This window comes from Chanodichthys erythropterus, chromosome 3, assembly GCF_024489055.1.
Source record: "Chanodichthys erythropterus isolate Z2021 chromosome 3, ASM2448905v1, whole genome shotgun sequence".
Classification (NCBI taxonomy): Eukaryota; Metazoa; Chordata; class Actinopteri; order Cypriniformes; family Xenocyprididae; genus Chanodichthys; species Chanodichthys erythropterus.
The window spans coordinates 39,738,707-39,754,002 of NC_090223.1; the positions used below are offsets into that span (position 1 = coordinate 39,738,707).

The 15,296-nt window shown below is 37.1% G+C and overlaps 2 protein-coding genes across 2 annotated transcripts; one reads left to right on the forward strand and one right to left on the reverse strand.

Moving 5' to 3' along the window:
- The first annotated feature begins 512 nt into the window (after positions 1-512).
- On the forward strand, positions 513-8,696 carry engase (endo-beta-N-acetylglucosaminidase). The gene is made up of 14 exons (XM_067382235.1): positions 513-1,089; positions 1,218-1,294; positions 1,656-1,857; positions 1,948-2,096; positions 3,457-3,611; positions 3,706-3,854; positions 3,964-4,135; positions 4,582-4,685; positions 4,804-4,915; positions 5,626-5,810; positions 5,882-6,024; positions 6,136-6,235; positions 6,766-6,877; positions 7,852-8,696. The coding sequence occupies exons 1-14, from the start codon at positions 989-991 to the stop codon at positions 8,254-8,256; spliced, it is 2,166 nt and encodes a 721-aa protein (XP_067238336.1). The 5' UTR covers positions 513-988; the 3' UTR covers positions 8,257-8,696.
- Positions 8,697-8,857: 161 nt separating this feature from the next.
- scpep1 (serine carboxypeptidase 1) lies at positions 8,858-15,235 on the reverse strand. Its single transcript, XM_067382238.1, has 13 exons — positions 15,051-15,235; positions 13,601-13,740; positions 13,351-13,440; positions 12,989-13,144; positions 12,831-12,905; positions 12,544-12,616; positions 12,316-12,353; positions 11,017-11,145; positions 10,799-10,895; positions 10,603-10,716; positions 10,376-10,513; positions 9,289-9,452; positions 8,858-9,098 (listed from the first exon to the last, which is right to left on the reverse strand). Exons 1-13 carry the CDS (start codon positions 15,109-15,111, stop codon positions 9,036-9,038), a joined length of 1,338 nt encoding a protein of 445 aa, XP_067238339.1. The 5' UTR covers positions 15,112-15,235; the 3' UTR covers positions 8,858-9,035.
- Between the last annotated feature and the right edge of the window lie 61 nt (positions 15,236-15,296).

Below are 15,296 nucleotides of genomic sequence, written 5' to 3' on the forward strand. Positions count from 1 at the left end.
AATATTTAACGTGAGTGCACAAGCAAATGTTTTGCTAAATCTTTTGATTGGTGATATTGGTTATTCTGTTGATTTATAAACTTTTTCTATACCAAAACCAAAGCCTTTGGGGGCAAAAACTAATGTTTACTACATTAAATGCCTCGGATTTCAGTCTGTGTTAAAACCTTCCAGATTTCCATGGCATCCATCTATCCTGTTAAAAGCACTGGATTCAGACTGCAGGCTCACATGACTCCTGAAAGAGAAAAAACAGAAGAGAGGCATTGTGCCGCCACCAAATGGCCTGGATGATCATTCTACAGAAAGAGAATGGATATGAGAGGTAATTCTGGATGAAGACAACAAGGAAAAAGGGTGTGAATTATTGATGAATTGATATATTTTTTAGCTTCTCTCTAATTCAGATTTGTGTACAGATAAATACTTCTTTTAGCTGGAAACTGGAGTCCTTCTAGTGAAACCGTACGGCATCATCAGCAAGGTGAACTATTCACCAGGGTTCACCTCAGTATTCAAAATCATGGCTGAATAACATTTGGCTATTTATTCTAAGATGTCTCCATGAATCCCAGTTGTACTTGTCTTGTTTATTGTCACTAAATGTACTTTTGAGTGTCAAATGGTCACTTTAGTGGCTGGTGTGTTTATCTTTTCTATGGACAGTGCATGTAAGATGGCTTGAAGATGGGCAATACTTTATAAAAGGACTTTTAATGAGTGCTGAACATAAACATGAGAAATATGTGTTGATAAACAGTTCACATACCAGATATTTTATTGGTCTAGCCTCCTGCCCTCTAGTGGACATTTAGAGCAACGCACCTTTACGCAGGATCTACGTCTGTCCAGCACATGCCGCACTCATTCAGCCAATCAGAGCACAGGCGGAAGCTTGCCTGTTACTTTCGGTTCCCTAACGGAGAGGTGCATCAATACTACAAATCACTTTTGTCTGAAAACTAACTATCTGTTGACGTTTTTGTAAATGGAAAGTGTTTCTACAAAAGACAACGAAAAAATGACACCCCGAAAACGAAAAAGGGACGAAACCACAAGCAGTAAGATTAGTAAAACGGAGGAGATCAGGTAATTTTGACTTTTGTTGAGTTATGATTGATCCAGAATCAATGCATCATTTTATTTCCCTTATAACCTATGTTATAGTCATAACATGCATTATAACTACATGTTCAATGCTCTGGTTGTTTATTCAGCTCTGAGACTTGCCTCGATCAACCAGGCGATCAAAGTATTCACGAAGTCGTAAATGACGAGCCATCCACATTGCCAGGTATATTATAAAACATATGTTATTCTTTCAAAAGATAACTGATATAGAAGTATAGATAGAAGCTTTATTGTCATTGCAGTACAACGAAATTATAGTGCCCCATCTGATCAGTGCCAAGAAAATAAAAAAAAACTAGCACACACACACACACATAACAAAAGACAATAAGAACCATAATAAATAAATAAATAATAACATTAAATGAATAATAAGTAGTCACATTATATATTAAAAAGTATATTGCACCTTAAAATGTTATTGCATGCTAACAGCAGAATAGAATATATGAAGTCTTGTCCCCATTCAGCGCATGGTCTGTTTGTCTTGATCTTACAGTGCTTCTTTTTCTGTGCTCTAACAGCAGTCCACTATGATCCTGACACGACTGAGCCCATCAGCTGCAGTCTGAAGTCTCTTGATGAGCTGTTATCCTGGAAACGCAATGAAGCAAGTCCATTTAATGTGGCCACTGTGCCTCTGGCTAGCAGGCTTCCTCCGCTGGACAGGTGCCCTAGGCGGACATTGGTGTCCCATGACATGATGGGTGGCTACTTGGAGGACAGGTACAACTCAGAGTTTGATGTGTCAGCATGTTATGTCACTTTCATGAACTGTTTAGCCAGTATCTTCACAGTCCTGTTCTTTTTGCTGAGGTTCATTCAAGGCGCAGAGCAGGAGATGCCGTATGCCTTCTATCACTGGGAGTATATTGACATCTTCAACTACTTCAGTCATCAGATGGTAACCATTCCTCCAGTGGTTTGGACGAATGCAGCACATAAACATGGAGTGCTCTCTATTGGTGAGTGTCTTGATGGGTTAGTTTATGGGCCAAAATCACAGTCTTATTAGCCTTGCTGTGAAAATAATGTCCTTGTGAAAAATAAGTACATGTTACTTGGCATACTTTTAAAAAGAAGTACAGAAATAATATACTTTAAAAGAATATACTTAAGTTCGAGCTGAATGTAGTTTAAATGTATATACAATTCAATTAGCTGAACTTAGAGTGATTTATTTTTATTTTTTTTGACAAACTTAAGTACATCTTTATATGCAATTTAATAAAATATGGCAGTATAAGTGTACTGCAGAATATGCTGACAAGCATTTATGGTTAAAATATACTTTAATGTAATTTCTATTGAAACTTTTGTGCATTGTACTTAAATATATATGTAATTACACATTTGTAATAAATAAACTTTTATTTTAGTTTATAGTTTTAGTTCATAGTTTATAGTTTTAGTTTAGTTTAAAATGAAATAAATATAAACTTTAAATGTAATATTGATTAACGCTACCGTTAGTCTGTTTGTTGCTGTATGTTAGTCAACACATCAAAATAATTGTACAATATATTATTAAAACATATTTAAAATGTGCTTTAAAGTAAAACTTTTAATTTGACATTATTATGCATTTTTCTAAAAAGCGTACTTAAGTGTATTAAGTCATGAAATTGTACTTAAGTGGCTTCTTATTTCAGTAATATTTTCTGCAGATATATTTTATTAAAAAATATACTTTTAAGAATTGAAGTGCACTTCTTTTTCTCAAGTGTAGATCACCCAAAAATGGACATTTTGTCAACATTTACTCAACCTGACTTTGTTCTAAACCATATGTTTATTTTTTTCTGTGTAGCACAAAAGGAGAAATTCAGCACAAAGTTCAAGCTGCACTTTTCCATACATTAGACAACAGATAGACAACCTGTAGCTGTCAAGCACCCAAAAAAATGACAAAACCGCACTATAAACAAGGTCCATATGTATTATGCACTATATTCAAAGTCTTTTAAAGCCATATGACCTTGAGCTTGGGAAAGGCACTTTATGAATAAAAAAATATTATTGTACCAATGTGTTAAATTTCAGTCTGCTTTACACAAAAAGCTATTATATGCCTTTTGAAAAGTCACATATATAGTTATATAGCCTCTCTGATTATACTTTTATAGTAGGATGTTGACAGCATTGGTCTCTGTAATGCCATGGACATTCTACAAAATGTCTGCTTTTGTGTATGTATGTCTAGGATCTATATGTTTGCAATGAAACAAGCATGAGTAAACAATGAAAGAAATGTCATGAACCACAGCACCTTTATAGGCAAGTGAAAATAAGAATGTATTAAAATAGTCTTATCCCCCTCTTAAGGTACATTCATCACAGAGTGGACAGATGGAGCGAAGATATGTGAGGCCTTCCTTGCAGATGAGGAGAGTTACCGCGCAGCTGCCGATAAGCTGGTTCAGATTTCCTACTGCTACGGCTTCGATGGCTGGCTCATTAACATAGAAAATGTGCTGAGTGTGAGTAAACAAGGCTTCTCTGATTGGAGGATTATAAGGTCACTATGTTGATATCATTTCTAGTACTTTACCCCAAATTTGCCTGACACCTCAGGAGACAGCAGTGAAGAACACCGGTCCCTTTCTGCGCTACCTCACAGACCAGATGCACGAGCGCGTTCCAGGCAGTGTGGTGATCTGGTATGACAGCGTGCTGAAGAACGGCTCACTCAATTGGCAGAACGAACTCAATGACGACAACAGGCAAGTGATGGTCTTGAGGGCGTCGGTAGGGGGGAGATTCAGGTCTGTGAGATTTATATGGTAGATTTTGCACAGCTTATGCCATCAGCTTCCTTTGTCATCCTATCAGAATGTTTTTTGATGCTTGTGATGGAATATTCACTAACTACAACTGGACAGAGCAGAGTCTGGAGAGGATGAAGTCCTACTCCGCCGCTCAGGGCCGCTTCGCTGACATCTATGTTGGTGTTGATGTGTTTGCAAGAGGAAAGGTGATCGGGGGGAAATTTGAGACAAATAAGGTTAGTGAATATACAGTATATATTATTTAATACTTTTTTAGTTAGAGTAATTTTAATGGATGTACCCTACCGGTTAGAAGTTTGGGGTTGGGAAGATTTTTTGTTTTTGAAAGAAGTCTCATATACTCATAACGCAAAAATACAAAACAGTAATGTGATATATTATTACAATTTAAAAATAACTGTTTTCTACTGTAGTATGTTTTCAGTGTCACATGATCATTCAGAAGTCACTGTAATATGATGATTTGCTGCTCAAGAAACATTATCAGTGTTGAAAACTGTTTTAATGCATCTTTTCTCAATAAAAGTATTCATTTCTTAAAAAAAACTTACTGACTCCAAACTTTTGAATAGTGAAGTAATAATTTCTCAGTGTTATTTGGCTGAGAGTACAAGGAGAATAAATAAGCTATAAGCAATCTTCTCGTCTTGTTTTTCACTAGGCTCTAGAGCTGATTCGCAAGTATGAGCTTTCAACAGCCATCTTTGCTCCTGGTTGGGTGTACGAATGCCACGAAAAGGCAGATTTTCGGCAAAACCAGGACAAGTATGCTGATTTCTTGAACTAATCACAATGTGCTCGCTGTTCTGCGATGGAATATATGTAAACGCACACAAACATGCAAACTTCACTCTGATGTGTATTGTCTGACCACTCTTCTAAGGTTTTGGAGCTTGCTGTCTGAGTACCTTTATATCCACCGGCCCTCGTCCAGTCTTCCATTCATCTCCTCATTCTGTCAGGGCTTTGGAAAGAGCCTGTACTGGAGGGGAAAGGTACACTACACACAAGCACACTAAGATTCTCTTCAATAACTATATTACTTCAGTTTGAATGCATTGGTGGTATTTTTACTGGCATCAGAAGCATAGTTTTGACGATGAAGTACACTAATGCTCATCTCAAATGTTTTTGCCCCTTTTGTTACCTTGACCCTCAAAAGTCATGACTTAATTGTTCATGCCTATTTTTTTACATTTAGATTACCTTTGCCATCATCTAACCATGACTTAAAGTTTTAAAACACTAATATCTTTCCATACCCTAATATTTTTTAAAAACACTAATAATTTAATAACAGTGCTGTTAAATATAATCTTTAAAGCGTTATTTCACCCAAAAATTCTCATGAATTACTCAGCCTTATGTCCTTCCAAACTCATCAGACTTTCGTTCATCTTTGCAACTCGTGTTTTGAAACTTTGGCCATGTTTAGCGTGAGAATACAACTCTTTAACAGTGTAAATAAATAGTATTATACCCCTCCCCCCCCCCCCCCCTTTAAGAAATCTCAAAATGAATATAAATTTTCCATATTGTACTTAATCATGTTGTGATGTCTAAATTCACTTGTAGCATTTAAATGTTTGATTTTAGTTTTTAGTATTTTATTTTGAATTTATTTAGACAAAATAGTAAAGAATTTAAATACCAGCCATTTTTTAATATCGATACGTCCCAAGTAATCAGTTTGATGTATGTGTAGGTGGAGATGGAGAGAAGCTGGTTCAATCTGCATGCTCAGGAGATCCAGCCTCTGTACCTCTCTGAGAACATGGAGAAAGGCGGCTGGCTGAAAAGCCGTGGCTGCTCAGAGGACGCTTGGATTGGAGGCAGCTCTCTGATGGTGGAGGGCGTCATTCCATCTGGACTTCCTGAAGTCTGTGCAAGGTACTAGAGGTTTTGTTTTCCCTGGAGAACAAAAAACTTCAGTCAAACACCTTCTTTTTGCCCCTTTGTAGGATATTTTCTCTCCATGTTCCCTTGGCCACCAAGACGTTTGTCTCTTTTGTCTACAAGCCACCTGTGGGAGTGAAGTTATCCTTGGAGCTCAAAACGATAGATGTTCCCCTGTGCACATTCACTGGGACGGAGGAAATAGCATGTTAGTGGTTTCTCAGGTCTTCTTCTTCAGATCTCTTAGAGTTTCTGTGGAGCTGTCATGTTTAAGAATGTGTAATATTAATCTAATATTTTTTATCGGGTGTGTGTTTAGCTACAAGTGTCTTTCCAGAAGCATTAGCAAAGGATAATCAGTTGGTTGAGCAGTTTGTTCAGAATTGTGGCCGGTGGACTTCGGATGGCTGGACTTCCAGGTGAGAGTCAACTGTTTAAAGGGTTAGTTCACCCAAAAATGAAAATGATGTAATTTAATACTCACCCTCATGCCGTTCTACACCCGTAAGACCTTTTGTTCATCTTCGTGGCGTGAATACTTTTTGTGCGCCAAAAGAACAAAATAACAAAACAAAGCTTAACAAATCTTTTGTTTCGAATCAGTGGTTCGGAGCGGCAAAGTCATGTGATTTCAGCAGTTTGTCAGTTTGACACACGCTCCAAACCACTGATTCGAAACAAATGATTTGTAAAGCTTTGAATCTTCATGAAGCAGTGTTTTGAAATCGGCCATCACTAGATATTGTTGAATAAAGTCGTTATATTGTTTTTTGGCGTACAAAAAAATATTCTTTTTTGTACACCTTTTTTGTTCATTGTGATTATCCAATGATTATTCACTGGCCGGCATGCCATAGTTTGCTGACCCGCTTTAAAGTAAAAAAAGTTTTGGTCATAAACATCTGAAACACTTTTTCTCTAATAAAACTCAATGTGGTTTCATGCATAGATGTTTCCTGTTGAAAATGATTGGATGCTCATTGCGAGAAGTGTGTATTCGTTTTTCCCGAGATGAAGGAGATGAAGACGTCTCCTTTAACTGCAGGATTGGAGAGATTATGGTGAGATACACATGTACAAAACATGTTACACATCTCTTTAAGATATTTTAGTGGGTTTTTATAATAGCGGTTTTCATTTTATGAGTGAAATAAGGTCTGTGGTTCACAATGAATTCAGGCCGATAACCATAAGCCATTTATTTAAAAATATAGTATATATAGTCAAATAGTTTAAAAACAAAATGCTATAAACTAAAATCAGTTTTAAATGCTACAAGGGAATTTCACTAAATTATAAAGTATAAAAAATAGATATATTTATTTTGAGATTTAATAAAGATTACTGTTTAAAGATTGAAAGATTTTTTACTGTTTTTAAAGATTGACTTTACAGTAAGTGAGTGTTATATATGACCACGGATGTATTCCAAATGTAAAAATATGGGGAAATGTGCAATCTATATCTGAGGAAATTATAAAAATCTCTAATTTTGTCTGATATGGTTGTTTTTTTTCTTTCTACAAAATAATTTACACACATTAAGATATAAAATGCCTTCTGGGTTGCCTTATTTACATATTGACATCTTGACTGAACTTATTGTACACTACCATTCAAAATGTTTACATTTTTTTTTAAAATGTTTTTTTGTTTGTTTGTTCTTTTATGAAATAAGTGACTTATACTCACCAAGGCTGCATTATTTAATGAAAAATACAGTAAAAACACTAATATTGTGAAATATTATTACAATTTAAAATAAGTTTTCTATTTGAATATATTTAAAAATGTAATTTATTCCTGTGATGCAAAGCTGATTTTTCAGCATCATTACTCCAGTCTTCAGTGTCACATGATCCTTCAGAAATCAGTTGTAACATTATAAAAGTCGTAACTGTCACTTTTGATCAATGCAGTCTTTCTGAATAAAAGTATTTATTTCTTTCAATCTCACTGACCCCAAACGTCTAAACAGTAGTGTATGTATATAATGTTGGTAGTGGCTAAATTGTCCATTTCCATTTTTTTGCAGTTTTTGGATGCAGAGAGTCTTCATGCACCCCTGCAGTCTGTTCAAGGCATCTGCGTGAATGATGTGGTGTGGCAGAAGGTTGCTTCGAATGAACATGAACATGGACACACAATGAAGGTACTTTTGAACGCCACCTTACGCTGGCAATACTCCACTCAGCAGGTCCGCCATTTCCGGATACACTGGAGACATCTCCGTGGTCCTGACCCTCGGATTCGCTCTGGACCCCTGACTGTGATTGGCAGGTCTTACTCCACCCTGTACCGTGTGGTGGAGCTGGAGGTCCCTTCTGCTCCGGGTCTCATAGAGCTGGTGGTGGAGCCTGTGAGCAGAGAGGGATTCAGAGTGCCTGAGGACCGGTGGGGCAGACGCACACTCAGCTACAGTTCCTCAGGGAACCCATGAACATGAAACGCTGTTGACCCAATGCCTTAATACTATATAGCTGACAAGCTGTTTTGATAGTATAAACAAATCTCTCTTCTATTCAATATGCGGTAGAATGTGAGATGAATTGGTGCTAAATCTATATTTCAGGAATGACTTGAGTTGTGTATTCTGAATACTTTAATTGAAAGAGCAGGAAAATGTGTAAGATATGATTTACTCAATTATATCCTTCATTATGGTAAAAGCTGTTTTAGTGTGCGAGTAGGACCAGAGTGGTCTGCTCTTATAGCCATTGCACAGCTCTAGAAGTGCATATATTTACATTTATTCATAAGTGGCATGAAAACCTCATAAAATTAATCAAGCAGCTTTTTAAAAAAAACAAAAAACAAAAAAAAACCTGAATATTTTAACAAGAGTCATGAAATTCCCTTGTTTATGTATTTGTGTGAAATCAAGCAAGGAGATGATTCCAATTTCCTTCTTGAAAAGTTGCAGATACATTATTATTTGTGTTGAAAAATAAATGGGAATGTAAAAAAAACTTTATGGTTGGTTCTTTCTTTGCACATGCAGATTTCAGAATTCAAACTGTAAAAAAAAATTACGACTTTATTGTTTGCACACATTCAAATTTACAAATTTTACAAGACAGGCATTGAAAAATTATTACATAATGATTAAATTTCAACCAAAATTAAAAAAAAAAAAAAAAAGTCAGATTTTGGTAAAATAACTGAGTGTTGATTGTCTAAAAGAGGTTCACGAGCCAGTTTGTATCTGAGTAAGATCCATCACTCCTGCTGAGTCACCATCTTCAACATCCGTAGAGCCATTGGCCCCTGGTCAGATGGGATCTGTGATGACGTAATGGATAGAGATGTTCACATACACTCATCAAGAATAAAAATAAAAACTAAGAAATGTATTTTCTTTTCAGAAACATAAAGCAAAACCACTATAGCTTCTGCAGTTATTGCCATGCTAAAATTTTATAAACATTAAAATGACTTTGGTAAGTGCAAAAAAACCCAAACAAACATGTACCATATGTCCAGCTTTGAGGATCCAGTAGAAGGCAAAGTTCTTATAAGTCTTGTAGAAAGCTCCAGTCTGGCTCAAAGTTTGTGGGTCCTCCAGTGCAGTCCATTTCATCTTGTTGAAGTATTGGAGTCCATCCCATTTCAGCTGTTTCACCCACAACTCCTGACCTGCTCATAAATAAACACAAATCAATTAATCGCTGCAGGGCAGAAACACTATCCTGACAACAGCCAGTCGTAATGTCCTTCCTAAATATCAAACTGATGGGCAAAATGGATTAAAAAAATCTTACTGACTTATAGACACTTTCTATTAACATCCCATTCCCACTTGGGGGATCTGATCACGAGAGCTCAGCTGTGACATGTTACCAATCACACCTGGTATTAAAAGGCTTATATTTGGCTTTCATGGACAGTCAGTAGACTCCTTATTTTTTGTGTCGGACAAATAAGACTCTGACACACCAAGGCGACGTCAAAGAAGTAAGGGCGATGAAAGTCGACTGTGTAGTCACCTCACGCCGGCTGTGTCTGATCCAAAAAGCTGCGCTTTAACAACGCAAAGACTACATCCAACTGCAAACTAGCATATGCATTCTGCGTCTGCATGTAAGGAAATAACGGTCTATCAGCAGGTATCAATAGTCTACACTAGTCATTGAAAAAGAGAATCAAAAACTAGGACTGCAGTTACACAAACTGTAAACAAAGCAGCACTTTCTTACCATTTTGAATATACATTTTTGAGTACTGGAATGCTTAGGTAAGATGATGTAAAATTAGTCTTCTGTCTGTGCCGTCTTGCTCGCTAAACTGAACAGCCAATCAGAGTGATCTTTCTCACCGACGGTCCTGATGCCAATTCAATATGCTGAATTGGGCGAACTGCCACTGATGTTAGTTTGACTAGAGGCGCTAAACTAGCCCGACAGATGCTCATCGACTATTAGCTTGGTGTGTCTCGGCCCTAAGAGAGGATATAGGCTGACATGCACAACTATCAAGTGTAAATGGTCCAAGCGCTAGTCTAAAATCTGTTGGTCACGAGTTGCCATTCTGAAATGTTTACTAATGGTAGACGTCCTCACCCATTGTGTCCACGATGAGATCCAGCTGGCCATTGTAGACGGTGACATTGACACCTGCAGCCAGAAGCTGATCCACAATGTTCACCACAGGCTTCATGAAATCTCCTGCCATGCTGACAAACACAGCTTCAGCTTGTCCTGAAGAAACAGGTTGTGCTTACTCTTGTTAGAATCAGTTGTTGTTTTTACACAGAAGTACCTTTGTAAATCATAAAAAGAATAATTACCTCCCCATGTGACATTCTTTGGTATGACACCAAGCTTCTGTCTGATTGGCCCGTTCATCAACTCAGAAAGGGACTGACGGTGCAAAGGGCGAATGTGGCGACGCTTGAGCGAGGCTGTAAAAAACAAGACAAAACGATGACTCAAACATTTATGTAACAAACAGAATCTTTGAAAAGAAAACATTGAGTTTCTCACCGAGAAATCCATCCGCAGCTTGATCTGAACTGAACTTGGTCTTCATATCATCAGATTCTTGAGTGAGGATGTTGTAGAAGTTCACACCATTTGTGTTCTGAAACAAAATATGAATCACATGATGTTCATTAATCCTATTTCTTTAATTAAACAATGAAGACCTCTACCTAAACCTATTCCTAAGCTACAGAAAGGTCTGTAGAGCATGTTCATCTCACCTGCTCCACCACATTCTCTGTGTAGGACCACAAGTCAGTGGCTTTTTGGTACTGGCCCTGTTTCACTGCCTCCAGCACTGCTTTTGCTGCTTTATTCACCTCATCCAGCCCATTGTCATCCAGCAGAGACTACAGACACACATCAGCAGCATTAAAGGGTTAGTTCACCCAAAAATGAAAATTCTGTCATTAATTACTCACCCTCATGTCGTTCCACACCCGTAAGACCTTTGTTCATCTTCAGAACACAAATTAAGATATTTTTGATGAAATCTGATGGCTCAGTGAGGCCTGCATTGACAGCAATGATCATCCTTCCTCTCTCAAGATCCAAAAAGCTACTAAAAACATATTTAAAACAGCTCATGTGAGTTCAGTGGTTCTACCTTAATATTAAAAAGCGACAAGAAAATTTTTTGTGTGGCAAAAAAAGCAAAATAACGACTTTTTAACTTTTTAACAACTTAACATAACATTTAAACAGTGTTTTGGGCCGATTTCAAAACACTGCTTCAGAGCTTTATGAATCGAATCAGTGATTCGGAGCACCGAAGTCATGTGATTTCAGCAGTTTAGCAGTTTGATAGGAGATCCGAGTCACTGATTCGATTCGTAAAGCACAGAGGCAGTGTTTTGAAATAGGCCCATCACTATATTGTTGAAGTGTCTTTTTTTGGCGCACAAAAAGTATTGTTGTCGCTTCATAACATTAAGGTAGAACCACTGTACTCACACGAACTGATTTAAATATGTTTTTAGTACATTAATGGATCTTGAGAGAGGAAATGTCATTGCTGGCTATAGAGGCCTCTCCGAGCCATCGGATTTCAACTAAAATATCTTAATTTGTGCTCCGAAGATTAACAAAGATCTAACGGGTGTGGAACGACATGAGGGTGAGTAATAAATGACAATATTTTCATTTTTGGATGAACTAACCCTTTAAATAGCAAATTTTTAATGGTGAATGGTTGTAAGGGAACATTTAAGTTGGCCAAATCAGACAAAATTCAGCTTTGAAATCACAGGAATAAATTTAAAACACTAATTTTAAATCACAATAATATTTACTACTGATTTTACAGCATGTTTGAATATAAAATAAATGCAGCCTTGGTGAGCATAAGAGACCTCTTTCAGAAACATTTTTAAAGAATCTTATTGACCCCAAACTTTGAATGGTTTCGTATGCATATGTCAGATCATTGATGTAGAAGTATGTTTTGATCATGCTAATGTAATCATGCGTTATCTCTGTGAAGAGGAGACAGAGCGAGTTGAATATAGTGAATTACTCACTGTGCTGTAAAGATAAGGGCCCCATGTCATGACTGAATCTGCAGGGAAAGCAATCAGATGTGTTGAGTGCTGTATTGTGATGCATAAGCCAGGATTACGTTTGCGTTTTATGCAGTCATCTGAGACTATACATGATGAATGTGCATAATGACTATGAGATATAACTTTAAATCAATAAAAATACAGCTGCACACAACCAGACTGAAGCTTGATGAGCTTTTTACAAACCGATAGGAGAGATCCAGGAGTCTCCCAAAGCCACCCCAGCAAAGTTGCATTTGATTGAACCAGCTTGAACTGCCTAAAGAGGGAGAAAATTAACATTCAATGCAGATTAAAGAGTAAATACAAACTTGTATTCTAAAGAGATTTCCTTTTGAGGAACTAATCTGACTCAAGCTCTTCCTCTTTTAGATGAAATCAGCAGAGCGCATGACTTAAAAACGTCTTGTGCGTGTCGCTACAAAATTGCCTGTCATGAAGCCTAAAGTTAGAACAAACAAACATTTCGGTACCTTTGTGAGCTCGAGGGAAATAGCCGCTGCCATTTTGCCTCCGTAAGACTCCGAAAATATATGGAAGGGAATGCTCTGTTGGGGAGAAAAGTCAGATACTGTGACGAATGCGAAGTGTGTTTCTAATTCAGTCTGGTAGGTATTTTTGTTTTGCTTACTTGAAACTCGGTCTTCAGAGAGAAAAAGCTCTTGAGGAGGACCATCATGTCTGATGCCACCATTGCAACGTCCTTGGTGAGGGCATCTTCAGTGTCTGTGTAACTGTATCCCGTGCCCACTGGGTTATCCACAAATAGCAAACTGGCAGCACTTACCTGCATAAACACGAATATTTCTGGATGAACAATAAATTATTCACAGATTCCACAGTAAGCGTTTTGTATTCAACAGGATGTAATGATTATATTAATAAGTTACGCTGAAACAAAACTTAATACATATTCCATATTTCCCAAAAAAACCCCATCTCAATCAATATTGCAGATATGAGAATCAAGACAATATATATTAGATTACCTACCCAAGAGGTTTCTCTCAGCTTCAGGTCTCTATCAAGAGGTCCAATTTCCTCAAAATTGCCAAAACCACAGCTAGATCCCCCTGGACCTCCCTAAAATAAATAGGAGCATGAGCGACCTTAGGCATAATACTTCAGAAAATGAGGATAAACAGAAGAAGGTGTAACAGCTGATTGAAAACAGCTTCCAGTGAGATATTCTCTAAACAGAGAAGATATATGACCGACTACACTGATCAGAGGAGTGACTGACCTGCAGCCACATAACCAGAGGAAGCTCTTTATAGCTGGCACTGGAGCTGTTGCCGTAGTACAACCACCAGAACATATGGGCTCCATCACGGACATCCACATATCCCCACGATTCTTTGGCTTGGACTGGAACACAACTACCTGTTTTTTGATTATAAGAACAACAAAAGTCACATTATTAGTTATTCAAGCTTGGAGTTGGCGCAAAACTATCTCACTGTACATGAAGCAGAGATTTTCTTAAGAGAGGAGACAGACAGGAGGCAGGAGCGGGGATAAACAATTCAACGATTCCGGTTCCGATTTTGATTCTGATTCTTTTAAACGACTCTGTTTCAGATTCTTTTAGTAAAAGTTTTTGGAAGAAATATTTAGGGGCGGAACGAAAAAAAGATGCAATTCCTATTGTAATTAACTTACTCCTCTTAGTTTTTTAAACAAAATACCATAAGTATAACATAACACAACGGTAACAGTTCTTGGTTCATTTCGAGCGCACATGACGACAGTTGGGAATCGATTCAGTAACCGGTCCGGTTTATTTATTTATAATTGAGAACTAAGCTAAAAACTAATATATATATATATATATATATATATATATATATATATATATATATATATATATATATATATATATATATATATATATGAAACTTCAGATGCAAAAGCCTCTAAGTGCCATCTGAAATCAAGCTCGTAAGTTTAGGTTCAGTTATTTCACTTTAATGGCAATGAAAAGGACCTATTAATTGTCATTAAAGTGAAATTAGTGAACCTAAACATACGAGCTTGATAAAAATGCTAATTTTAGAAGAAAATTTTAGATGGCACTAAGAGGCTTTTGCATCTGAAGTCTTCATATATTATTACAAACAATATAAAAATTATAGAAAAACATTGCAGATACAGTATAGTTGCACTGCATGATCCCTAAGTTTTACTTTTAGATAGTTTCCATCCGTTTTAATTGTTTATTGTTCACGTTCATCAAAATTTAAATTGTTCAAACATAGACATTATTTTATTCCAATGGACTTTATGAATATAATAACGAGCGATTATAATGCACAACTGAAGCGTTTTTTTGATTCGATAAAAAGAACCGACTCATTCGAGTCATTCATTCTGCCACACAACTGTCAGCACATGCCAATAACAACCGTTAACGGAAATTTCAGGAAAACCATTCGGTATTATTTTTTTAAATGGAAGTTGGTTCACGACCTTATTAATCTGAGTCGATTAACTGGATACAACAAATGAAACAACGGACAACATCTTTCGCTTTCACTTTGTATCTAAAGTTACAAAACATTTCAGCATATATTCTCATGCTGCAATTGCACCTCCTAAGACCAGTAACTATACTAAAAGGGTAACTGTGCCTAAAAAGACACACGTAACAGCTAAAAAAAGTGTATTCAGCACATAAATATTGCATAACTTACCTTTATGAGAGCTCACAGAAAACAGCAGCACGACCAGCATGCCAATCCACGACCGTGCCATTGTTATTGACCTCAAGCTCTCTCAAACAGTGGCACAGAGTGGCTGACGGTGCAGTGGACCCACCGGCTGTAAGTACCCAAACCCAAACCTCTCCGAGCGATGTGATGTAAGGAACAGTATCATATGACTTCAGTCAGCTGACCAACAGGGAAATAGCCTGCCGCTGCTCTCTTCCACACCTGTAG